Source organism: Pongo pygmaeus, chromosome 13 (genome assembly GCF_028885625.2).
Source record: "Pongo pygmaeus isolate AG05252 chromosome 13, NHGRI_mPonPyg2-v2.0_pri, whole genome shotgun sequence".
NCBI classification, from domain to species: domain Eukaryota; kingdom Metazoa; phylum Chordata; class Mammalia; order Primates; family Hominidae; genus Pongo; species Pongo pygmaeus.
In genome coordinates, this window is record NC_072386.2 from 121883480 (window position 1) to 121910453 (window position 26974).

General features: G+C 43.3%; 1 protein-coding gene across 7 annotated transcripts in view; it reads left to right on the forward strand.

The window, feature by feature from the left end:
- NUP214 (nucleoporin 214) overlaps positions 1-26974 on the forward strand; it is a 108388-nt gene that overhangs the window by 64639 nt on the left and 16775 nt on the right. For 5 of the 7 annotated variants that reach the window (XM_054500209.2, XM_054500210.2, XM_063650418.1 and 2 more), the window contains 5 exons: positions 1416-1500; positions 4502-4563; positions 6464-8263; positions 10766-10836; positions 24323-24479. In XM_054500209.2, coding sequence (XP_054356184.1) covers positions 1416-1500; positions 4502-4563; positions 6464-8263; positions 10766-10836; positions 24323-24479 — 2175 coding nt within the window. The remainder of the gene's footprint in view (positions 1-1415; positions 1501-4501; positions 4564-6463; positions 8264-10765; positions 10837-24322; positions 24480-26974) is intronic. The other 2 variants (XM_063650416.1, XM_063650417.1) reach the window with 1 other exon arrangement.

The window sequence follows — 26974 nt, forward strand, 5'->3', positions numbered from 1 at the left end:
TTACTTCATTGTTTTTTAAAGAAAAATATCCTATATATTGATTTTGTAACTTATTTCCCCTTCTCTGCCTCCTCTTACAATAAATGTCTTGGTCTCTGCAGGTCTGATACAGATCCACCTTACTCATTTTAAGAGCTGTCTACAACCTCATTGTGTAGTTACACCCTGTTAAATTTAACTAGTACTCTGCCGATGATTTAGATTGTGACTTTTCATCCTGTACACTTTACATTGTATACCAGTAGTTTTAAAAATATTTGTACTACTATCTACCCTGTGTTTGTTTATTTTAGAAGGTTGTTGTTTTTTTTTTTTTCTTGTTGTTGTTTGGTTTAGTTTCGTTTGATTTGGGCTTTTTAAATACAGTTTTCCTCTTCTCTTTCCCCCTTTTGAAGTGGAGCAAGGCCAGGTGTGGTGGCTCATGCCTGTAATCCTAGCACTTTGGGAGGCCAAGGCAGGTGGATCACATGAGGTCAGGAATTCGAGACCAGCCTGGCCAACGTGATGAAACCCTGTCTCTACTAAAAAAAATATAAAAATTAGCCGGGCGTGGTGGTGCATGCCTATAGTTCCAGCTGCTTGGGAGACTGAGGCAGGAGAATCGCTTGAACCTGGGAGGCGGAGATTGCAGTGAGTCAAGATTGCGCCACTGCACTCCAGCCTGGGCGACAGAGCGAGACTCTGTCTCTAAATAGATAAATAAATAAAGTAGAGCAGTAGGGAAAAGATTGAAGATTGTACCCAAACTATAAGTAAGTAGTTAGAGTGAAATAGAACATGAGGAGAATGATGGATTGCACTTTTAACCTTCTTGCATGTCTCCATATTATAGCAATCATGTTTTACATCTGTAATTTTAAAAAAAGAACACGATTATTTGTTAAATGCCAAGAAAATCTATGGAAAATGCATAAATGTATATAGAAGTAAATAGCCTTAAAGTCACTACTCAGATATATTTAGCTTATGAACCTATTTCTGTTTTGGATTTTTGTCCTTCAGCATAGATTAATTTCAAATAATTATAAAGCTACATTATATATAGTTTTATTTACTTTTGTGGGGAGGGGGCTTAGCCTCACATTATAAGCATTTTCCCATACCATTGAACTATATAAGAGTGTACTTTTAAAACTGTACATTTAAACTATACTAGAATTATTTTGATATCTTTTCTGTAAAGGAGAAGATGGCACACCTTAGACTGGAATTAACATTGACAGAGCCACGGAGCAATTTCAGAGACCTCGAGCACAAGTGAGGCAACGTGCTCACTCCCCATGGCCACTGACGTGTCACAGAAGGCACATGCGGTGCTAAGCAGCACCTCACAGGCTGAGCTACAGGGAATTATACACTGGAACAGTGTTTCTGTCTTTTTGTAATATTCTTTTTTTTTTTTTTCATAATTTCAGGGACAGCCAAGATAGAAACAGCTGTGACTTCGACCTCATCTGCTTCTGGGCAGTTCAGCAAGCCTTTCTCATTTTCTCCATCAGGGTCAGTAATGAACTTAAGTTTTATGGCAAATTACTAGCAATTAGCTTCCCTAAATCTTACAATTGTAGATATATTTATTTACTTATTAAATGTGTATGAACCCAGAGTTCTTACCATGGCAGTAGTACATCTGATGATAGTGGCAGTAGTTTAATGTTCTCATGTAAATCAATTTTCCCTTTGCAATTCAAGTTAATACTTGTTTGTTACATATTTGTGTATCTGTTTTGTTTTTTAGCCTAAGCCTCATTTTCTTTGGGTAATGAGTCTGCTAAATTCTATAGTTCATCTAGTTTGTCACACTGAGATGTTTCCATTCTGACACCATTTTGGGGGCTAGATGTGACATTCAAATTGGCTTTGCTGGACAAACATGGTGGCTCATGCCTATAATCCTAGTGCTTTGGGAGGCCAAGGTGGGGGGGATTGCCTGAGGCCAGGAGTTGGAGACTGACCTGGGCAACATAACGAGACCTCATCTCTACAAAAAATTGAAAAATTAACCAGGTGCGTTGGTTCACTTCTATAGTCCCAGCCACTTGGGAGGCTGAGGTGGGAGGATCCCTTGAGCCCAGGAGTTCGAGGTTACAGTGAGCTGTGATCACACCATTGTACTCCAGCCTGGGCAACAGAGTGAAACCCCGTCTCCAAAAAAAAAAAAAAAAAAAGCCTTACTGCATTGAGAGTACGGTATACTAAACTTCTTAGAGAATGTAATGAAAGATAATAGGCATTTGAAATTTGAGGTTTTATATAGATGTGGAGGAATCTGTTTCCGTTTCTTTAATAATAATGATGGCTGTACTTGTAAAGTTGAGTTGTTTTTAAAAATGAAAGAATCTTCTACACCTTATCTCAAGATGAGCCTTTGTTAAGGTGCCTGTTCTCCGTGCCCTGAGCACTCATGTTGAAACCTGTGTGAGCTGCTGAAGCATTCTCTTCCCTGCAGTGATGGGGTTAGACTCTGTGGAACTGAGATCAAAATGTGTCAAAAGGATTTTTTGCCATTGAAGCATTGTGCATTCAGTTCCATTAGAAAAGCCTCTTAAGTTCTTCAGTTTATGCTTTTGTAACTAGGATCGTATTAACCAGTCTCTTTTTCCTGATTTTAATATTTTTTTGAGTGTCCTTCAGCCTAAGGAGAAAAGAGGGTATTAGAATATTATTTGAGGGGGAATATAATATATGTATTTTTTCTTTATTATAATTCATTATGTTTTATACTTCCCAAAGGTAATTTGCAGCAAATTTTAAAGAACAGGTCAATGCCAAGAATTATTGCATCCTTTACAGATGGCTAATAATCAGTCTTTACTTCTGTGAAATGATATTCTTCTTGCTTTTCTTTTTTTCTTTTTTTTTTTTTTTTTTTTATTTTCAGGCAGAGTCTCACTCCGTCAACCCTGGTTGGAGCGCAGTGGTGAGATCTCGGCTCACTGCAATCTTCACCTCCCGGGTTCAAGTGATTCTCTTGCCCCAGCCCCCCAAGTAGCTGGGATTACAGGTGTGCACCACCACTCCCAGCTAATTTTTGTATTTTAGTAGAGATGGGGTTTTTTCATGTTGGCCAGGCTGGGCTTGAACTCCTGGCCTTGAACTCCTGGCCTCAAGTGATCCACCCGCCTTAGCCTCCCAAAGTGCTGGGATTGTAGGCATGAGCCACCGCACCTGGCCCTCTTCCCATTTTTAAAATAACCCAGAAAAGGTGGGGTCATTGAATCAATGGCTTGACACTATTAGATAAAATTTCTTCACCAAGAAAGGTTGTGTTTTTTTTTTATTTTTAATATGATGGGCAAAGGTGTCTAAGTTATTACATTATTTAGTATATTTGATGTGCTTGGTTCCTTAGATTTTAAAGCTAGTTTGGAATCTGCAATTTGAACTTTGCGTGTGTGTGTGTGTGTGTGTGTGTGTGTGTGTGTGTGTGTGAGAGAGAGAGAGAGAGAGAGACAGAGCAAGATTCTGTCTCAAAAAAAAAAAAAAATGCAGTGGCACAGTCATGGCTCACTACAACCTCCACCTCCAGGACTGAAGTGATCCTCCTGCCTTAGCCCCCCGAATAACTGGGACTACAGGTGCGCGCCACCACACCTGGCTGATTTTTGTTTTTTAATTTTTCGGTTTTGGTTTTTGGGGGTTTTTGTTGTTTTTGTTTGTTTGGTTTTTGGGTTTTTGTTTTTGTTTTGTAGAAACAGGGTTCCACCATGTTGCCTAGGCTGGTCTCAAACTCCTGGGCTCAAAGGATTAACCTGCCTCAGCCTCTCAAAATGCTGGGATGTGAGCCACCATGCCTGGCCTGAGTTTTTATCACAGTGAATAATCTGTTCTGATTCACACTTGTGTGGGATTTTCTTCCTTAGCTATGGTGTCTTCACTTACAGTGTAAAGAAAACGTACGAAAGGAGAGAGGAGATGGTGAAAGGAGTCACAAAGTTTTTGAACTAGATTTTCCTAGCCCTAAAACTCAGTTCTGTCAAAATGACTGAGTTAGGGCTTCTATTTCATTGTATCCATTGTTTTCCCTAGCAGTGTGGGGCTCTCTGACATGCTTGTTGGTCTTGGAGGGGTTCTGAGAGGCTCTCGCTAGTCTAAGTGCTTCTGTCTCACCAGACCTTCCTTCTGTCCCCTCACTTAACAGACCATCTGCTCCGGCTACCATTCCCACATGCACATTTGTCATGTGTCTCTACTGCTGCAGCTTTGCTCATCTTGCCAGAAGTCCCCACTCAAACTTCCGCTACAGAAAGCTCAGCCATCCCCCAGTGGGCTCTCAACTGCTATCCCCGTCGTATCTCACCCACAAACTGCTTCTCTGCTTAGAGATCATAGAGTGGCCTTACTGCTTCTGAGATAGGTGCTTTGACTCTGTTGTCATTTATCTTCTAGATTGTAAATTCCTGAGGGCGGTTTGTATGAATGAATGATAAAATGGAATATTAAGAGGGCAATATTGTGCCTTGGTTTGTTCCTTTTTAATTTCTCTTTTTCCACTTGTTAGGACTGGCTTTAATTTTGGGATAATCACACCAACACCGTCTTCTAATTTCACTGCTGCACAAGGTACAGACTCTGTTCAGTAGCATTACTCATGTGTTTTCTCTAAACAAGTACAGGTTATTTTTGCCCACATGTTAGTATCTGACTTGTTCCTGAGTCTTACTTACAGTATCTGCAATAAGCTCAGTGTTGATAATGTGCATTAGAAATATGCTTAATTTAAGAAACTGATGTGAAGGATTTCTATTTTTATAATTAAGGACAAGGAAAGGATTTGCTTCTAGAAAATCAGGGCTGTGCTTTAACATTTAAACGTTAGCATGTGAATTAAAATTTCTCCATTTTTTATCTGTAATTTAAAATTTCATCAATTTATAGGGTGAGTCTGTAGGGCAAGATAGACATGGTAATAGATAGGCTGTAGAAATGAAAGACCAAACTCGTTTTTTTCCTTGATAACATACCAGCAAACACACTCATCCCATGCATGTTGTTAAAAATCCATCAATAGACTGGGCGCAGTGGCTCACGCCTATAATCCCAGCACTTTGGGAGGCCGAGGCAGGTGGGTCACCTGAGGTCAGGAGTTCAAGACCAGCCTGACCAACATGGAGAAACCCCGTGTCTACTAAAAATACAAAATTAGCCAGCCGTGGTGGCGCATACCTATAATCCCAGCTACTCAGGAGGCTGAGGCAGGAGAATTGCTTGAACCTGGGAGGCAAGGTTGCAGTGAGCCAAGATTGTGCCGTTACACTCCAGCCTGGGCAATGAGAGTGAAACTCCGTCCCCCCCCAAAAAAAACATCCATCAATAGCATGTTTTTAACATTTAAAAGAATTTGAAAACCTATAAAGAAACCAGATCTGTTTGTTAAGTGCCTTTCAGTTATCCATTTATAATTTAGTCTTTTATTTTATTTATTTATTTTGAGATGGAGTCTCACTCTTGTCATCCAGGCTGGAGTGTAATGGCGCAATTGCAGTTCACTGTATCCCCCACCTGCTGGGTTCCAGCGATTCTCCTACCTCAGCCTCCTGAGTAGCTGGGATTACAGGCGCCCACCACCACATCCGGCTAATTTTTGTATTTTTAGTAGAGACAGGGTTTCACCATGTTGATCAGGCTGGTCTCGAACTCCTGACCTCGTGATCCACCTGCCTTGGCCTCCCAAAGTGCTGAGATTACAGGTGTAAGCCACCATGCCCGGCCTCGTTACTCTTTTATTTATTAACCGCTGTTGTTTGACCGGCCTTATGGGTGCTTTACCCATATTTCATGCGATCTTTGTAACAGCTCAATGAGGGTAGGTATTGTAATGATCTAGATTTTCCAAATGGGGGAATTGAGGCTCAGAGAGGTAAAGCAACCTTTCCAGATTCACACAACCAGCGAGTGGCAGAGTGCGTAACTCCAGAGCCCATGTCATTGACCACCAGACCGTACTGCCTCTGTCCAATAGCTGACTTAGTAGAGCACTAATAAGTAGCCATTAATTATACATAAAAATGATTTTCTGTGGACTGACACTTTATTTGCTCATAAAAATGAAGGAAGAACTTCCATTTTGAATCAAGTCCTGGTCTATCAGGAGGTCCACAGGCCATTGCTGTGCTGAGGATGTTATTAAGGAAAGCACACAGCTAGGGTAAATTAAGGGAAGAGGCTTTTTTATTTCTCTTTGGGATATGTTAATTTCACGTATTCTAGATATTTTGTATTTGTTGTGATTTAATGGTCATAAAAAAAATATTTTTTCCTTTTCACCTCAGACGACTCAGAGCTGATGTTTGTGTGGAGAAGCACTCATTCCACCTCCTTAGAGAAAGCTGCTGTGAGAACAAGGCACCCTGACTCTGTAGAGGGAGGAGAGAAACTTTGGCTTAGAAACACAATCAATGGAAATGTAATGGGTCATCTTTTGCTAAATCCAACCCATTTTCTAATTTCTTTTTCTTGCTAGGGGCAACACCCTCCACTAAAGAGTCAAGCCAGCTGGATGCATTCTCATTTGGTGGGGGAAGCAAACCTTCTTATGAGGCCATTCCTGAAAGCTCACCTCCCTCAGGAATCACATCCGCATCAAACACCACCCCAGGAGAACCTGCCACATCTAGCAGCAGACCTGTGGCACCTTCTGGAACTGCTCTTTCCACCACCTCTAGTAAGCTGGAAACCCCACCGTCCAAGCTGGGAGAGCTTCTGTTTCCAAGTTCTTTGGCTGGAGAGACTCTGGGAAGTTTTTCAGGACTGCGTGTTGGCCAAGCAGATGATTCTACAAAGCCAACCAATAAGGCTTCATCCACAAGCCTAACTAGTACCCAGCCAACCAAGACGTCAGGCGTGCCCTCAGGGTTTAATTTTACTGCCCCCCCAGTGTTAGGGAAGCAAACGGAGCCCCCTGTGACCTCCTCTGCAACCACCACCTCAGTAGCACCACCAGCAGCCACCAACACTTCCTCAACTGGCGTTTTTGGCAGTCTGCCGGTCACCAGTGCAGGATCCTCTGGGGTCATCAGTTTTGGTGGGACATCTCTAAGTGGTGGCAAGACTAGTTTTTCATTTGGAAGCCAACAGACCAATAGCACAGTGCCCCCATCTGCCCCACCGCCTACTACAGCTGCCACTCCCCTTCCAACATCATTCCCCACATTGTCGTTCGGTAGCCTCCTGAGTTCAGCAACTACCCCCTCCCTGCCTATGTCCTCTGGCAGAAGCACAGAAGAGGCCACTTCATCAGCTTTGCCTGAGAAGCCAGGTGACAGTGAGGTCTCAGCATCAGCAGCCTCACTTCTAGAGGAGCAACAGTCAGCCCAGCTTCCCCAGGCTCCTCCGCAAACTTCTGACTCTGTTAAAAAAGAACCTGCTCTTGCCCAGCCTGCAGTCAGCAACTCTGGCACTGCAGCATCTAGTACTAGTCTTGTAGCACTTTCTGCAGAGGCTACCCCAACCACCACCGGGGTCCCTGATGCCAGGTCGGAGGCAGTACCACCTGCTTCCTCCTTTTCTGTGCCTGGGCAGACTGCTGTCACAGCAGCTGCTATCTCAAGTGCAGGCCCTGTGGCCGTCGAAACATCAAGTGCCCCCATAACCTCCAGCACCACGTCCGTTGTTGCTCCCGGCCCATCTGCAGAGGCAGCAGCATTTGGTACCGTCACTTCTGGCTCATCAGTCTTTGCTCAGCCCCCTGCTGCCAGTTCTAGCTCAGCTTTCAACCAGCTCACCAACAACACAGCCACTGCCACTTCTGCCACGCCCGTGTTTGGGCAAGTGGCAGCCAGCACTGCACCAAGTCTGTTTGGGCAGCAGACTGGTAGCACAGCCAGCACAGCAGCTGCCACACCACAGGTCAGCAGCTCAGGGTTTAGCAGCCCAGCTTTTGGCACCACAGCCCCAGGGGTCTTTGGACAGACAACCTTCGGGCAGGCCTCAGTGTTTGGGCAGTCAGCGAGCAGTGCCGCAAGTGGCTTTTCCTTCAGTCAGCCTGGGTTCAGTTCCGTGCCTGCCTTCGGTCAGCCTGCTTCCTCCACCCCCACATCCACCAGTGGAAGTGTCTTTGGTGCCGCCTCAAGTACCAGTAGCTCCAGTTCCTTCTCATTTGGACAGTCTTCTGCCAACACAGGAGGGGGGCTGTTTGGCCAAAGCAACGCTCCTGCTTTTGGGCAGAGTCCTGGCTTTGGACAGGGAGGCTCTGTATTTGGTGGTACCTCAGCTGCCACCACAACAGCAGCATCCTCTGGGTTCAGCTTTTGTCAAGCTTCAGGTAAGAATTTGTGGAAGCTTTTTACTTTGTTTCCCTCTCTGCTATTTGAAACATTAGCAACAGACCCCTATTTTGTTATTAAAGGAGAGACTCAAAACCCAAAAATAATCTGTAGGTTAAAGAAGACAGCTTGGAGCACATGTGGTCTCAGGAACTTGTTTGGGCTAATTGGCTGGATCTGTTACAGCTTAATGCAGCGCCAGTTTTGCTTCTTAGCAAATTGTCCACTCTACAAGCCAACAGAGTGCCAGTTTCATGGGGAAAAATCAAGCATCTTTAGTTGAGGTCCTGGCAAGTAATTTAATGAACGATAAATAGGAAATTTCAAATTTGGAAGGCACTGTAGAGATCATTATACCCAAAGCTGTCAAGCCTCAAGGAGACTGCTCTAATGTCAGGATAGTGCCAGTGGAACCAGCAGGAGAGTCCAAGTGTCATCATAGTCCACCTCCCTGCTAGTGTTTTCTGTCTCCTCTGACACCATCTTTCTTACTGTAATGGCAGTCACTGATATTTGATTTGGGTTCTTTTCTATTTTCAGTGTTGTGACTTTTTGTAAAAACTACAGTTTACTGTTTTTGACAGTGAAACCTAATTCTTCACTATTGCATTTTCCATTTTAGCAGCTACTTTTACTTGTAAAAGTTATCAATAAGCAAGGCAGTTTGAAAATCTGTCCTGAGATTTGCTTTCTGATAGTTATCTTATGAAAGGTAATTCTTCAGCAATAGACTCTAGGAGAAAAGCAAGGATCAATGACTTCATGGTGGGCAAGATTACTAGTAACTGCTAATTCATTATTCGATGATAACTTGAAAATGGTTCATAATTTATTAGAAAGGAAACATTTTCTTTTCTTCAACAAATGTTTGTTACACTCCTCCTAAATTCAGCTGTAAGGACACGGTGTTGAAAAGACAGACATGGTTTTGAGACCTAGCCAATGCCCTGTGAAGAGGCCAGAGGGCCGCTGAATGATGGGAAATGTGCTGACTTGGTCCAGAAAATGAGCAAGGAGAAGGCCCTATGAGTCTTAAAAGAGAGGAGAATGTACAGTCCATATCACTACCGCACCATTTGCTCTGCAGTCAGAACCTGAGAAGACCTCATGCACAGGCATGGTCATACTATTTCAACAAATTCAGAACCCAGGAAGGAATCTTCTTTCATTTAGTATCTGTGCGGAAAGGTATCTGAGCTGTCTACTTCAGCCCTAGTTGAGGAATTGAGTCTTGTCCAAGTTCATCTACCCAATCAGTGACAGAAATGAGAATAGAGGCTGGGCATGGCGGCTGACGCCTGTAATCCCAGCACTTTGGGAGGCTGAGGCGGGTGGATCACCTGAGGTCAGGAGTTTGAGACCAGCCTGACCAACATGGAGAAACACCGTCTCTACTAAACACACAAAATTAGCTGGGCGTGGTGGCAGGCGCATGTAGTCCCAGCTACTTGGGAGGCTGAGGCAGGAGAATTGCTTGAACCTGGGAGGCGGAGGTTGCAGTGAGCCGAGATCGTGCCACTGCACTCCAGCCTGGGTAATAGAGCGAGACTCCGTCTCCATTAAAAAAAGAAAAGAAACGAGAGTAGAACTCCTGCCTTCTCACTCCTTGTCTGGAGCTCTTTTGTTATATAGTTCTGCCTCATCTTCCCAGGCCCTGTTCAGCTCAGCACTTCAACCATGTTATGCCATCTGGAAGAAAGATAAACTACCCTGAAAAGAATGTGGTATTTGAGATTCAGAAGAAACCGAGGAGTAGAAATATTCATAATATTAAGTCATTAGAAAGAATTTCTGGTCACTGAAAGTGAGGATAAGCTATTCTTAGCCCCCATCCACGTGGGGTTTGGTAGGAGAGGATTCATTCCCCAGGGCTTTAGAACTTACACTATTTTAAAATGTTAGCAATGAAAAATGGTCTTTAAAGTATTTGCTCAAACTTTTCTCCATACTAGATGGGGAAACATTTTATTCATACGTTGATTTATTATGGGCTATCTTAGCACACCTGAATGTCATTTAAAAAGAAACAAACTTAGGCTGGGTGCGGTGGCCCACACCTGTAATCCCAGCACTTTGGGAGGCCAAGGCGGGTGGATCATGAGGTCAAGAGATCAAGACCATCCTGGCCAACATGGAGAAACCCCATCTGTACTGAAAATACAAAAATTAGCTGGGTGTCAAGAGGCGGAGCTTGCAGTGAGCCGAGATCACGCCACTGCACTCCAGCCTGGGCGACAGAGCAAGACTCCGTCTCAAAAAAAAAAAAAATTAGCTGGGCATGGTGGCGCACACTTGTAGTCCCAGCTACTCAGGAGGCTGAGGCAGGAGAATCACTTGAACCCAGGAGGCAGAGGTTGCAGTGAGCCAAGATCCCACCATTGCACTCCAGCCTGGTGACAGAGCGAGACTCTGCCTCAAAAAAAAAAAAAAAAAAAAAAAACTTTAATGTTGTAAGACTCATCCAATCCAAATTGAATTTTTGTTTTCTTTGTATTTTACAGGTTTTGGGTCTAGTAATACTGGTTCTGTGTTTGGTCAAGCAGCCAGTACTGGTGGAATAGTCTTTGGCCAGGTAAATATGCATTTGTCTTCATTCATGTCAACATGTATCAAACCCATTCAGTTTTCTTCACTGTAATGTAATCAGTTCATGTTGTATATCTAAATCCAGCAAATATAGCCATGTGTGGTTCTTAAGCTGTACTCCCTTCAGCTGCCTTGGAGGTGCAGAAGTCTTAGCCTCTGATTAAAGAGGATCACTAGAATTTTGATCCTCCTTCCACAGTCTTCTGAGAAAGTATTTTGAAAGCACGTTGCCTGATTCCTTTTTTCTTTAGATACAGGATCTTGCTCTCTTGCCCAGGCTATAGGACAGTGGCACAATCACAGCTCACTCTAGCCATAAACTCCTGGGCTCAAGCAATCCTTCTGCCTCAGCCTCGCCAGTAGCTAGGCTTGTAGGCATACACTATAACACTCAGCTAATTTTTTATTTTTGTAGAGATGCAGTCTCGCTATGTTGTCCAGGCTGGTCTCAAACTCCTGGCTTCAAACAGTCCTCCTACAAGGGGATTACAGGCGTGAGCTGCCACGCCTGACCACATTGCATGATTTCTATCAGTTCCCTGCCTGTTAGGCCAAGGGTTGACAAACTTCAATTCAGTCTGTGGGCTAAATACACCGTTTGGCTTTTTTGGGGTTTGTTGTTTAACTTCTTAATCTAAGAATGGTGTTTGTGTGTGTGTGTCTATATGTATACATATATGTGTGTACACACCCACACACACATATATTTTTTTGTTTGTTTGTTTGTTTGTTTTTGTTTTTGGAGGCAGAGTCTAGCTCTGTTGCCCAGGCTGGAGGACAATGGCGCAATCTTGGCTCACTGCAACCTCCACCTCCCAGGCTCAAGTCATCCTCCCACCTCAGTTTCCCAGGTAGCTGGGACTATAGGCTTGTGCCACCACACCCAGCTATTTTTTTTTTCTTTTCGTATTTTTGGTTGAGACAGGATTTTGCCATGTTGCCCAGGCTGGTCTGGTCTCTTAACTCCTGAGCTCAGGGTGATCCACCCGCCTTGGCCTCTCAAAGTGCTGGGATTACAGGCGTGAGCCACTGTGCCTGGCCAGTTTTTATATTTTTAAGTGGTTGTTTAAAAAGAAAAAAGAGGAAGAAGATTTGGCAACATATATGTCCCCTCTGCTAAGCTATATGTAGCCTGGAGACTCCTTTTGGTGAACTGAGCTGTTTGATTTTATGTAGCTAGCAGTTTTCTATGTGCCAGGCATAATTTTAAGTCTTTTATTTATTTTTTATTTTTTATTTTTTTAAATTTATTTACTTATTATTTTTTTTAAGACAGAGTGTCGCTCTTTTGCCCAGGCCGGACTGCAGTGGTGCTGTCTCGGCTCACTGCAAGCTCCGCCTCCCAGGTTCACACCATTCTCCTGCCTCAGCCTCCCAAGTAGCTGGGACTACAGGTGCCCGCCACCGTGCCCAGCTAATTTTTTGTATTTTTAGTAGAGACGGGGTTTCACTGTGTTAGCCAAGATGGTCTCGATCTCCTGACCTCGTGATCCGCCCACCTCAGCCTCCCAAAGTGCTGGGATTACAGGCGTGAGCCACCATGCCCAGCCAATTTTAAGTCTTTTATACAAATTAACTTATGTAAGCATCACAGCACCTCCATAAGATAGGTGCGATTATTATCGCCATTTAAGAGATGAGGACACCGAAGGCCCAGAGAGGTTAAATTGACTGTTACATCAGACACCAGCTGCATTTAGATCATTTAGATCATAGTAACCTCCTAAGGAGCCCTTACGAAGAAAGATACCCTAATTTATCAGAAAGGATTGTGACTTTCTGAAGGTAGAATTTGTATTAGTCCAGCAGTTAATAAAGTGGTAGGCATAATATATGTTTCTTATACATCTTCACGAAGAAATTTTCTTTATCATCTCTGTTTTCCTTTGAAGATAGGCTCTGTCCTAGTCAGTGATCTTTCTTAAGAGAGAAGTGAAACTTCTGATTTCCAGTTTCTGGTAGTAGAGGACTAAGTCATTCAAGGGAACCAAGTTCCCTACTGAAAACTACTAAAAAATGCTAGATAAAACATAAAAACCCTGTTTTTAAAAGCACCAATAAACTAACAAGGTATTTTACCAAGCCAAAAGGAAAATGGGGACCTAGAGAAGTGGAGCCCAGAAGCCAGTTGTGCCCTGACAGCATTTACTAATCTGAGAAAATGTGAATTTTCTATTTAATCACCCCAAAGGTAAAGGGACAAAAATCACCAACTAAGATATGCACAAAGTGGGGAGTCTAAAAGAGACCCTTCAGCTGGGGCTCCATGTTGACAGGTCTCAGCCCCTGACTAGACTGATATGGTTCCAGGGTGATGCTGCCTCCAGGTATCTGGCAGAGGCAGCGCAGGCCCACCCTGAAGGAAAGGAACTTTACCTAGCCTTCGAATTACTCTTATAAGTAATTTCTGTCCCTCAATGAGACACACAAGGAAACCAGGAACTATGAGCAAGAGCCAGAATAAGCGTCAGAAATCACCTTTGCACAGACTACCTAAACTGTAAATCAGCTGGGGCTTACAGAGTTTAGAGGAAATCAAAGACAAACTTGAAAATACCAGTAAGGAATATAAAATCTTAAGAAGTGTCATAGCAAATTTGAAGAAAAACCAAATAGAATTTCTAGGAAAATGTAATGATTAAACTCAGGTGTAAACTCAGTGGCTGTATTTGGAGCAGATTGGACCCGCCGAAAGGAGCAGTGGCGCGCTAGAACAGAATGTGGTAGTCAGCGTTTCCAGCTTTGAGGGCTATCGATAGCCTCTGTCAGAAGCACTTAACGCTGCCGTTGTAGTGCAGAAGCAGCCATAGACAATATGTAAACGAATGTGCATGATTGTGTTCAGTAAAGCTTTGTTTACAAAAACAGGCAGTGAGCTGGATTTGGCCCCTGAGCTGTAGTTTGCTGACCTAACTAGAAGGTAGGTTAAGGTGAATTATCTGGAATGCATCACAGAGAGCAAAATGAAAGATACAAAAGAGAAAAAATCCTGTAGGAGAAAATCCAACATACATTTAATCAGAGTCCCAGAAGGAGAAGAAAGACAAACTTCCAAAACTAATCGATAATAGTAATCCACAGATTCAGAAGCCCAACAAGTGCCAAACGAGAATTCATAAAAGGAAACTGATTCTAAGACCTGTCCTAGTGATACTGAAGAACACCAAAGATGAAATATTAAAAGCAACTAGAGAAAAAAGACAGATTATCTTCTAGGGAGCCATAGGCAAACTGACAGCAGACTTTTCAGCAATGACCATGAAAGCCTGAACTGGCCACCTAGCATTTCTAAATCCAGCAAAAAAAATATCTAAAGAATGAAGAGAAATCAAGACTTTTTTTCAGATAAGCAAATACTGAAATAATTTATGTCTAGCAGACCTGACTCCAGTCTGGGCGACAGAGCGAGACTCCATCTCAAAAAACAAAAGAAATTCTAAGAGATACTGTTTGGAAAGAAGGAAAATTTGACCTCACTAAAATTATGGCCCTCTTAATTTTAGGGTAAAACAAGCCATTAAATAGGAAAATTGTAGCCTATGTAACCAACAGTATAATTGTATTCAGAATATGTAAAGATTTCCTATAGTTCAAAAAGAAAGACAGCTATACCCAAATTAAATTAAAAGGCTGACAGTACCAAGTATTGGTGAGGAAGAAGAGCAACTGGGAACTCATATATTGCTAGTGAGAGTGTAAATTCATATTAACCACTTTGGAAAACCATTTGGCAGTATCAAAACTAATATACAAAATCCCTCTTGGCCCAGCAAATCTACCCTGAATATGTAACCAACAGAAATGAGTGCCTTTGTTCACCAAAAGATATTGATAAGAATGTTCACAGCAGAATATTCTTAATAGCTAAACACAGGAAACAGCCCAAATGCTTATGAGCTAAAGAATGCATAAATAAATTGTGGTATATTTATACAGCCAAATACTACACAGAAATAAAATGTACTGCTCCTATAACTGGCCTAGGTTTTTTTGTTGTTGTTGTTTTGTTTTTGAGACGGAGCCTTACTCTGTTGCCCAGGCTGGAGTGCGGCAGCATGGTCTTGGCTCACTGCAACCTCTGCCTGCCGGATTCAAGCAATTCTCTTGCCTCAGCCTCCCGAGTAGCTGGGATTATAGGTGCCCACCACCACGCCCAGCTAATTTTTGTATTTTTAGTAGAGACAGGGTTTCGCCATGTTGGCCAGGCTGGCCTTGAACTCCTGACCTCAGGTGATCTGCCCACCTCGACTTCCCAAAGTGCTGGGATTACAGGCGTGAGCCAGCATGCCCAGCCTAAATTTGTTCTTTAAAGAAATTCATGCACGTATGTATCAGGATACAAGTGTATTCATAGTAACATTGTTATAATAGCTTACAACTAGAAGCAGCCCAAATGTTTGTCAACATTCATATGGGTAGGTGAATTTACATTATTCCACGTAGAAATTTTTTTTCTTTTTTTTTTGAGACAGGGTTTTACTTCTGTCGTCAAGGCTGGAGTGCAATGATGCGATCTCCACTCACTGCAACCTTTGCCTCCCAGGCTCAAGTGATTCTCCTGCCTTAGCTACCCAAGTAGCTGAGACTACAGGTGCACACACTGTGCCGGGGTAATTTTTTGTATTTTTTTGTAGAGACGGGGTTTCACATGTTGCCCAGGCTGGTCTTGAACTCCTGGGCTTAAGCAATCTGCCTGCCTCGGCCTCCCAAAGTGCTGAGATTAGAGACATGAGCCACCATGCCCAGCCCTCTTTTCTTTTTTTTGAGACAGGATCTCGCTCTGTCACCCAGGGTGGAGTGCTGTGGCACAGTCACAGGTAACTGCAGCCTTGATCCCCTGGGCTCAAGCAGTCCTCCTATCAGTTCTCCGGAATAGCTAGGTCCACAGGTGCACCACCATGCCCAACTAATTTTTTCAATTTTTTTAGAGATGGGGTCTCACCATGTTGCCTAGGCTGGTCTGTAACTCCTGGCCCAAGTGATCCTCCCACCTGGACCTCCCAAAGTGCTGATGAGATTACAGGCATGAGACACCATACCTGGTCTCATAGTAGAATATTATCCGGCTGTGAAAAGGAGCAGATTTCAGCTCCATGTATAACTAACAAGCACAGTGTTGAGCCAAAGAAATAGAAAACATCACTGTGATAAGCTCCATATTTTTACTTCCCCTTCCACTCCGTATTCTTCCACCACAGAAATTATGTATGCAATTGGAAGGGCCAAAGATTGAAATCAAGGTTTTTTCTATGATGGCAGGGGCCTTATTGTTTTTATTTATTGCTGTATCTCCAATGCTTAGGACTGTGTCTGGCACATGATAGGCATTGTGGAAATGAATGAACTTTCAGGTAGCAGAAGTATCCTCAGAAAACTCTAAAGATGCTAGGCAGATTCTGGCTAGGATGTAAAAGGATATAGAAAACCTTCACTGCCATAATAACACCGAGAAAAATCCAGATAATGTAGAAATCACACTTACTCTGGCAGTATTGGAATTATTTATTGCTATATAACAAATTGCCTCAAAACCTAGTAGCCTGCAACAGCTACTTATTTATTATAGTCTTAGATTCTGTAGGTCATAACTTCAGATGGACTTAGTAGGGATGGCTTGTCTTCACAGTATCTGTGGTCTCAGCTGGAAGAAGGGAAGACTGGAGGTGGGAGTCATCTGAAGGCTCACTCTGATGTCAGTGGTTGGCTTGGCTGTTGGCTCAGACCTTAGCTGGAGCTATTAGCTGAACACCTACATTTGGCCTATGTAGCCTGGGCTTCCTCACAACGTGGTGGCTAGGTTCCAAGGAGGAACATTCCAAGAAAGAGGAAGAGCCATGCTGAAGCTGTATAACCTTTTATGACCTATCCTCGGAAGTCACACAACATCACTTAGGCTGCGTCCTCTTCATCAGAGTACTCACAAAGTCCCATCCAGGTTCAAGAGGAGATATAGAGGCCACGTCTTGCTCTAGAAGAGCATATGTGCCTAGTAGTATTGCTGTGATCATCTTTGGAAAATATCTGTCATAATGGGACCATTGAAGGGTGGCAGAAAGCCTTGTTGAACTGGTTTCCAGAGAGTGGAGCCCATCATAGGTGTGAGCACTGTGGCACAGCAGCTGCTAGGGGCAGATGCCAGGTCTAGGTTTGAGCAGGTAGTAGAGAGGCCTTGCCAAAGACTGAGAAAATGTACTGGCTGGAGAAGGAGCTGTTGGCAGTGATGGGGGCAAGCAAAATCAATGACCAGTAATTACATGAAAAGGTGATCAAGTAGCATTAAACTAATGAGGGAAATGAAAATCAAAACCACAATTAGATAAGATACCACTTCACACCCCCTAGGATGGCTATCATTTAAAAAGTAAAAAATAAAAATAACCAGTGTTAGCAATGATACAAAGAAATTAGAACCCTCATACATTGCTGGTGGGAATGCAAAATTGTGCAGCTACTATAGTTTGGTGGTTTCTCAAAAAGCTAAATATAGTACTTCTACCATATGACCCAGCAATTCTGCTCTGGGGTAGAATACCCAGAGGAATTGGAAAAAAAGGGATTCGAACAAATACTTGTACATAATGTTCATTACAGCATTATTCACAGTAGCCAAAAGGTGGAAACAACCCAAGTGTCAAACAGCAGATGAATGGATAAACAAAATGTGGTATATACATTCCGTGGGATATTTTTCAGCTGTAAAAAGGAGTGAAGTTCTTGGCCGGGTGCAGTGGCTCACGCCTGTAATCCCAGCACTTTGGGAGGCTGAGGCGGGCGGATCACGAGGTCAGGAGATCAAGACCATCCTGGCTAACACAGTGAAACGCTGTCTCTATTAAAAATACAAAAAATTAGCCGGGCATGGTGGTGGGTGCCTGTAGTCCCAGCTATTCGGGAGGCTGAGGCAGGAGAATGGCGTGAACCCAGGAGGCAGAGCTTGCAGTGAGCCAAGATCGCACCACTGCACTCCAAGCTGGGCAACAGAGCGAGACTCCGTCTCAGAACAAAACAAAACAACAAAAGGAATGAAGTTCTCGGCTGGGCACAGTGGCTCACGCCTTTAATCCCAGCACTTTGGGAGGCTGAGGCAGGCAGATCATGAGTCAAGAGATGGAGATCATCCTGGCCGACATGGTGACACCCCGTCTCTACTAAAAACAAAAATTAGCTGGGCATGGTGAAGCGCGCCGGTAGTCCCAGCTACTTGGGAGGCTGAGGCAGGAGAATCGCTTGAACCCAGGAGGCGGAGGTTGCAGTGAGCTGAGATCACGCCGCTGCACTCCAGCCTGGGCGACAGAGTGAGACTCCATCTCAAAAAAATAAATAATAAAAAGGAATGAAGTTCTCATTCATGCTACATATAGATAAACTTTGAAAACCATATGCTAAGGCTGGGCACAGTGGCACACACACCTGTGATCCCAGCACTTTGGGAGGCCGGGATGGGCAGATTGCTTGAGCTCAGGAGTTTGAGACTAGCCTGGGCAACATGGCAAAACTCCATCTCTACAAAAAAAGACCCACAAGTTAGCTGGGCGTGGCAGTGCATGCCTGTAGTCCCAACTACTAAGGAGGCTGAGGTGGGAGGACCACTTGAGCCCGGGAGGTCAAGGCTGCTGCAGTGTGCTGTGTTCCTATCACTGCACTCCGGCCTGGGTGACAAAGTGAGAACCCTGTCTCAGTCAGTCAAATTTGTTTATTTATTTAGAGACGGAGTCTTGCTCTGTCGCCCAGGCTGGAGTGCAGTGGCACAGTCTCAGCTCACTGCAACCTCCGCCTCCCAGGTTCAATCAATTCTCCCACCTCAGCCTCTCAAGTAGTAGCTGGGACTACAGGTGTTCAGTGTCACACCTGGCTGATTTTTGTATTTTTAGTAGAGTTGGAGTTTCACCATGTTGGCCAGGCTGGTCTTGAACTCCTGACCTTAGGTGATCCGCCTGCCTCGGCCTCCCAAAGTGCTGAGATTACAGGCGTGAGCCACCACACCTGGCCTCAGTCAGATTTAAAAACTAAAAACTCAGATTGGTATCTGAAAGACTTGTAAGTGCAACAATAATTTATTCAGCATACATATCCTCCAGCTCTCCCCCGCTAATCCTCCCCAACTTTGCAAAGAAAAAGGAATTAAAGGCAGCACTAAAAAGTAGAAAGAAATCACAGGGTCGTACATTCTCCTGTTTTCTGGAACTCTTGTTTGAAAGGTGATACTTCCTCCTGGCTCCCACCTCAGATACTTATAGACCAATAACCTAAAACCTAAGCGGAGACAGTGTTGGGCTAACCAGAGGTGAGCTCAGTCTTCCTAAATCTGTGACTCTGTTCCAGATCAACCCTTAGTGAAATCTGAATAATTATTTCCTTACTTTAATCAGACGAAAGGGAGCTCTCACTCTCTAGGAAAAGCATTAGTGTTCTTCAGTCACCACTGTTCTTCCATAATACAAACATACAGAGCAACCAAAAAAGAGAGTGACACCCACAATTAAATTTTTAAAATCAGCAAAAATCAACCTGTAGATGATTCAGATATTGGAACTGGAGACAGACTTTAACTGTCATGTTCATAGGGCTTATGGGAAAATAATTGAAACAGTGGTTGAATAAGGAATCTCAGCAGAGAAATAGAAGCTTAAAAAAACAAATAGAAAGGCCGGGCGCAGTGGCTCACTCCTGTAATGCCAGCACTTTAGGAGGCCAAGGCGGGCGGATCATGAGGTCAGGAGTTCAAGACCAGCCTGGCCAACATAGTGAAACCCCATCTGTACTAAAAGTACTAAAATTAGCTGGCAAGGTGGCATGCCCCTGTAGTCCCAGCTACTCGGGAGGTTGAGGCAGGAGAACCACTTAAACCCAGGAGGCAGAGGTTGTGGTGAGCCGAGATCACACCACTGCACTCCAGCCTGGGAAACAGAGCGAGACTCCATCTCAAAAAAAAAAAAAGAAAAAAAGAAATGGAAGTCTTTATCTGTATTTGAAGTTTAAATCTAGTACGTGAAATAAAAAACAAAATAGGCTTAACAGCAGAGTGAATACTACAAAAGAACAGTGAACTCGAAGACATATCAATAGAAATTATCTAAAATGAAGGTCAGAGAGATGGAAGAAAAATGGATAGAGCATTTCTGCGATCTGTGCAACAATATCAGGCAGTCCGACATATGTGTAATCAGAGTCCTAGAAGGGTAGGAGACAGAATGGGTAGGATAAATTCACAAAAGAAGTGCAAAACTTATACAATGAATACTATAAAACATTGTTGAAATTAATGACAACCTAAATAAATGAAAATACATCCCATATTCATGGATCAGAAGACTCAACATTTTGTTAAGATGGAATACTTAGCTAGTAAATTGTAGAACCAGGACTGAAACCAAGGTCTGTTCAAATTAATTTAATCATTCATATAGGAATTCATGGTGAGTAGGACAGGCAAAGGTGGCTGTGTTCATGGAGCCTCCATTAGATGGAGGGAGTCATTCTTTAATAAAACAGTATAATTTCAGGTAGTGTTAAGTACTATGAAATAAAGCATGATGTGATAATAATTGGGGAAGATGGTTTAGGTTAGATGGTCAGGAAATGCCTCTCTGAAAAAGTCTCATAAATGTCTCTTTTTCTTTTTACATTTTGTTTTCTTGAATTAGGACCAAATAAAGGCCACACATTAAGATTGCTTGCTATGTCTCTTAAGTCTCTTTATGTATAGGTTCCTCTTTCATGTCTCCCTTTTGAATTTTTCCTGGTAATTCAGTTGTTGAACAAAGCTGGTCATTTGTCCTGTGGCATTTCCCATGATCTGGTTGCTGACTGCACAGCTTCCAAGTGAATGCCATCTGTTGCGGGAAGTCAGGGACCCCAAATGGAGGGACCTGCTGAAGCTGTGACAGAAGGACATAAATTGTGAAGATTTCATGGACATTTATTAGTTCCCCAAATTAATACTTTTATAATTTCTTATGCCTGTCTTTACTACAGTCTCTGAACATAAATCGTGAAAATGTCATGGACATTTATCACTTCCCCGATCAGTACTCTTGTGATTTCCTATGCCTGTCTTTACCTTAATCTCTTAATCCCGTCATCTTCATAAGCTGAGGATGTGTGTTGCCTCAGGACCCTGTGATGATTGCATTATCTACACAAATTGTTCGTGGAGCATGTGTGTTTGAACAATATGAAATCTGGGCATCCAAAAGGAACAGGATGGCTGTGATTTTCATGGAACAAGGGAGATAACCATTGGGCCTGACTGCCTGAGGGGCTGGACAGAACAGAGTCGTATTTCTCTTCTTACAAAAACGAATAGGAGAAATAACACTGAATTCTTTTTCTCAGCAAGGAACAGCCCTGAGAAAGAGAATGCATTCCTAGGGGGAGGTCTCTAAAATGGCCGCTCTAGGAGTGTCTGTCTTATACGGTTGTAGATGAGGGATGAAATAAGCCCCAGTCTCCTGTGGTGCCCCCAGGCTTCTTAGGATTAGGAAATTCCTGCCTAGTAAATTTTAGTCAGACCGGTTGTCTGCTCTCAAACCCTGTCTCCTGATAAGATGTTATCAATGATAATGCGTGCCCAGTGGGACATGAAACTTCATCAGCAATTCTAATTTCACCCTGGTCCTGTGATCTCGCTCTGCCCCCATTTGCCTTGTGATATTTTATTGCCCTTGAAGCGTGTGATCTCTGTGACCCACACCCTATTCATACACCCCTCCCCTTTCAAAATCCATAATAACTTACTGGTTTTGCAGCTCGGGGGGCATCGTGGAACCTGCCAACATGTGATGTCTCCCCCGGACACCCAGCTTTAAAATTTCTCTCTTTTGTATTCTTTCCCTTTATTTCTCAGACTGGCCGACACTTAGGGAAAATAGAAAAGAACGTACGTTGAAATATTGGGGGCTGGTTCCCCGATAGCCATCCTCGGCCCTCTGTTACTTCCTCTGCAGTAGTGGTTGGGTCTAGGGGCTTGAGGAGAGCCAAGTTAATTGTTTTTGGCAATATTGTAAGTCTGGATCTTAAACACTTACTCCTTACACTATATTAAGGCATTATTGTTAAAATTTTCAGATATAATGGTCATGTAGTGATGGTTTGTTTTATAGATTTATATAGGAAAATTAGTGGATGAAATGATATGTCTGAGATTTGCTCCACTGTAATAAAGGATGAGAAGTACTTGGGGGTAAAGACAAAATCTGACAGGCCATGAGTTGAGCATTGTTGAATCTGGCTGATAGGTGTCTGGAGGGTTCATTATACTCTTCTGTCTGCTTTTTGTACAGTTTTTAGATTTTCCATAATTTTATGTTTTAAAGCCTGTTGTTATTTATCTCAATTAAAATGAATGGAATTCTCTCTCACCCATTTATGAGGATGCAGTAACTATCAATTCATGTTGACTTCAGTTAAGTATGTCAGTGATCAACTTCATTTTCATGGGAAGCCATTATTTATCAAATCACTTTTTTTTTTTTTTTTGATGGCGTTTCGCTCTTGTTGCCCAGACTGAAGTTCAATGGCACAATACTGGCTCACTGCAACCTCTGCCTCCCAGGTTCAAGCGATTCTCCTGCCTCAGCCTCCCAGGTAGCTGGGATTATAGGAATGCACCACTATGCCCAGCTAATTTTGTATTTTTAGTAGAGACAGGGTTTCTCCTTGTTGATCAGGCTGGTCTTGAGCTCCCGACCTCAGGTGATCCGCCTGCCTCGGCCTCCCAAAGTGCTGGGATTATAGGCGTGAGCCACTGCACCCAGCCTATCAAATCACATTTTAAAAATTAAGCTGACCCATTTGAGGTTTCTGAGCTTTGTCAGGCAAAATGCTTATATACTGGCAATTTTCTGTGTTTCAGCCTGATGCATGGACGTCAGCTAAGCAGTCAAATACCTTTCACATGCATGCATTCATTGTTAGGTTTTCTACCTTTCCATGGCAGTTTACTAGTTATCAGGGCCAATGCTGTTAGGACTGAATTGGATTCCTAGTTTTTAAAAGCTGTGACTCACCATTAAATGGTTGTAGTGAATTGGTACTGTTTTTGTTGTTGTTGTTGTTGTTAAGAAATTTAAAGGAAAAAAAAAAAGAGACTAGGAAGTACATTAAGTATGTTGCCCTAAGAAATTAGCTTGTTGTATTTGAGGCACAGAAGATATGTGTGACTGTCCTGAGTGAGGAGGACGGTGATAAAAGATGATGTCAGAGCAGTGGAAAAGGGACAGATCATGTAGGGCCTTCTAGAATTGGTAGACAGAAGCGAAATGATGTGACTGCTATTGCAAGTAGTGCTCCAGCTGCTGTGTGGACATAGACTGTAGTGGGAGCAAAAGACCAGGTAAGTTGTTGCATAGTCTGGGCAAAAGGTTGGGGTTAGGTGGCTCAGACCAGAGTAGAAAGGAGGGGATACCCTAGGGGGTGGGGGGCATTTCAGAAGTGACCCACTGGAGGTTTGACAAGATTAAATGATTACTTAGAAAATACTTAGGAATATGCCTAGCACATACAGAATGCTTGATTTTTGGTTCATTGTGGTTAAAACACTGAACAGCAACCATTTTTTGAGCATATAAGTCTGTTTCAGGCTCTGTTCTAAAGCGTGTTACATTTCTTGGCTCATGTAATTCACTCACCACTGTGTTGAGGTGGGTAGTTTATTACCCCCATTTTACAGGAGGGAATCAGTAACACCACTCTGCTCTTGCAAGTTTCTGTGCACAGTGGCCCCTTTCTAAAGTCCATCTTATTCGGCATTCTCAGCCATGGAGAGATGGCACTTAACTAAGGTGAATGGCCCCTCAAATGTAGCCCAGTTGTTCTTTAAGAACCAGCTTCCAGAGAAGTTAAGTGTCTGGGACCTGACACAGCCTCGAGTCAGCATTTGCCCCTGTGCTAGCAGCATCCTCTGAGCATGAGATTTGAAAACTTGGACAGAATTCAGCTTTGGTCATCATTTCAACAATGAAGCTAATTGAAGCTTACTTCTGCAGCACTGGGAAAGTCATTATGAAACAAAAGTGCACAAATTGAGAGAAAGACAGTGAAAATCACTTATCATCCATTGCTAATGAGTTCAGCCAAACGCTGGAGGAATCAGAATAAGTGGCGTTCGTAATCGCTTGTAAATGTTTTCGAACTTTTTATTTGGTGGATCTCTTGTGGGGTTGGTTTTCCTGACCCTGGCATTGTGTCAGACAGACACTGCGGGCAGTGTAGCAGATAAACATTAAAAGTTCCCACCTACCATAAATCATGTTTTCAGAGAACTGTGAACATGGAATAGCTTGAGAACTTCTCATAGGTAGGAAGTCCCTGTCCAGAGTCTAGCTTCTCTTGTGGTTGTTAGAGCATTTGTACCAGAACTAATCTTGCTTTTTCCATTTGTACCAGCTGTGAGCACCTCCTGCCCACGGATGCAGCCTGCCATTTCACGATGACCTCATCCTATCTTGCTTCCTGACCCTTTTGTTTTTTAGCAGTCATCGTCTTCCAGTGGTAGCGTGTTTGGGTCTGGAAACACTGGAAGAGGGGGAGGTTTCTTCAGTGGCCTTGGAGGAAAACCCAGTCAGGATGCAGCCAACAAAAACCCATTCAGCTCGGCCAGTGGGGGCTTTGGATCCACAGCTACCTCAAGTAAGTTGAGAAGACTTTTCCCAGTCCCTCGGTCCCCTAATGCCATTATCATTCTTAGAGTGTTATCAAAGCTTCAGTGACAAATATAAAAAGAAAAAAATCTAGAAGGCTCATTTAAAATATCTTCCCCAAGGCAGTGTGATCTGTTTTGCTTTTTTATTTTTGGTTTTTTAATCAGATGTCCTATATAATCATGAAAAGACATCAGAGCTGCAGGGAGAGGATCTGTGTATTGAGCTGCTCCCCTCTTCTCTCCCAAGGCCCAAATCGCTCTGTTTCTTAGTATTGGAGTGACTTGAAGTGAATGCAAGCAGACAAGCATAAATGAGCAGCAGCAGAGCAAGCCGAGGATGCTGGGAGGAGAGCATGCAGACTTTCATTTGGATAGTACTCTCCGACTTTTCCTTAAAATTCAGCTCCTGTAGGGAGATGTAACCCAAAAGTTGAAGCCTTTAATATTTCTCACCTCTTACATTTTTGTTTTATTTTCATCTGAAGCTGTATCTGCCAGTACTTTCTTTAGCTTTTTTTTTTTTTTTTGAGACAGAGTTTCACTCTTGTTGCCCAGGCTGGAGTGCAGTGGTGTGATCTCAGCTCACTACAACCTCCGCCTCCGAGGTTCAAACAATTCTCCTGCCTTAGCCTCCCAGGTAGCTGGGATTACAGGCACGTGCTACCATGCCCAGGTGATTTTTATATTTTTAGTAGAAACACGGTTTCACCATGTTGACCAGGCTGGTCTCAAACTCCTCCGCCCGCCTCAGCCTCCCAAAGTGCTGGGATTACAGATATGAGCCACCATGCCCAGCCTGCTTTAGCTAATTTTAAACATTCTTTTTTTGTTGTTTTGTTTTTGTTTTTGAGACAGAGTCTTGCTCTGTCACCAAGGCTGGAGTGCAGTGGCGTGATCTTGGCTCACTGCAAACTCCACTTCCCGGGTTCACGCCATTCTCCTGCCTCAGCGTCCTGAATAGCTGGGATTACAGGTGCCTGCCACCACGCCCAGCTAATTTTTTGTATTTTTTTTAGTAGAGACGGGGTTTCACCGTGTTAGCCAGGAGGTCTCCATCTCCTGACCTTGTGATCCGCCTGCCTTAGCCTCCCAAAGTGCTGGGATTACAGGCGTGAACCACCACGCCCAGCCTTTTTGTTTTGTTTTGCTTTGTTTGGAGACAGAGTGTTGCTCTGTCACCCAGGCTGGAGTGCAGTGGCGCAATCTCGGCTCACTGCAACCTCCCAGGTTCAAGCAATTCTCCCAGTTCAGCTTCCCGAGTAGCTGGGATTACAGGCACCTGCCACCAAGCCCGGCTAGTTTTTGTATTTTTAGTAGAGACGGGGTTTTACCATGTTGGCCAGGCTGGTCTTGAACCCCTGACCTCAGGTGATCTGCCCACCTCAGCCTCCCAAAGTGCTGGGATTACAGGCGTGAGCCACCGTGCTCGGCCTTAAAAATTCTTTGTTGAGCTGTGTATTCATGGTTGGGAATGAAAGAAATCTGTTTGTGTAGATCTTTATCCTGCTGCTCAGACGGAGGCTGAGATTAGAAGTTGGGAGCCTGTCCTGTTTGTCTCAGCTTCTCTCATTTAATGTGCCCTACATGAAGTTTCTGTCATCTGTTGTGCTGTGTGAGATCTCCATGAATCATGAGCTAGTGTTCTGCAATCATGACAGATGTTTCCTTAATATTAAGGCCTATGCAGTTAGCAAAACTTTCTATCCTGATTTGCCCTTCTAAACTCCTAAATCAAAAACTAGTCATTTTTTTAGTTCGGCCTGGGCAACACAGCAAGACCCCATCTCAAAAACCAAACAAACAAAAACCTAGTTATTTTGATGTCACTGTCCACTCCACTAATACATAAGGAAAGATTATTGTCAAGAGACACATACCTTTTAACTTGTGAAATTATGTAATCAGAAGTTTTTGTTCTTTAGGTTTCAGTCTGCCAGGAGGGATTTAGAATCCTGGATCTTAGAAATCAAGTCTAGTAGTTTTCAAAAACTGTTTTTGCCAATGAACTCTTAAGTAGCATCCTGATAAGGAAAACAAAAGTAGGTTCATGCTGAAGCAGGGGTCAGGAACTCCAAAACACACAGCTGGCTGGCACCACAGGACTGTGAGGCTCCATAGCACATACTTTGAAAACATCGTCCTTTTATGGCTCTTCATTTTCCATTGAGGAAACAAGCCCAGAATTCTGAGGTCACAGAGCCAGAAAGACACAGATATAGAACTCAGCTAGACTATATGTCACATGCCAGACACAGAATCTGGCACAGAATAGACACTTAATAACATGCTCCACTGCAGTTAGAAATTTGGGTTTATCCCAGAGCTAAGGTATCATCTGTGAGGTTGTGTTACTGGCCAATTTTTTTAAAAGTTAAATGTGTCATATCCCTACAAACATTTGTTTACTCATCTCTAATGCCATGGCTCTTGACTGTCAAGGAGTTGCCTTCTGTCAGTGGCTGGCTGCAGCTGGTTTGCACAG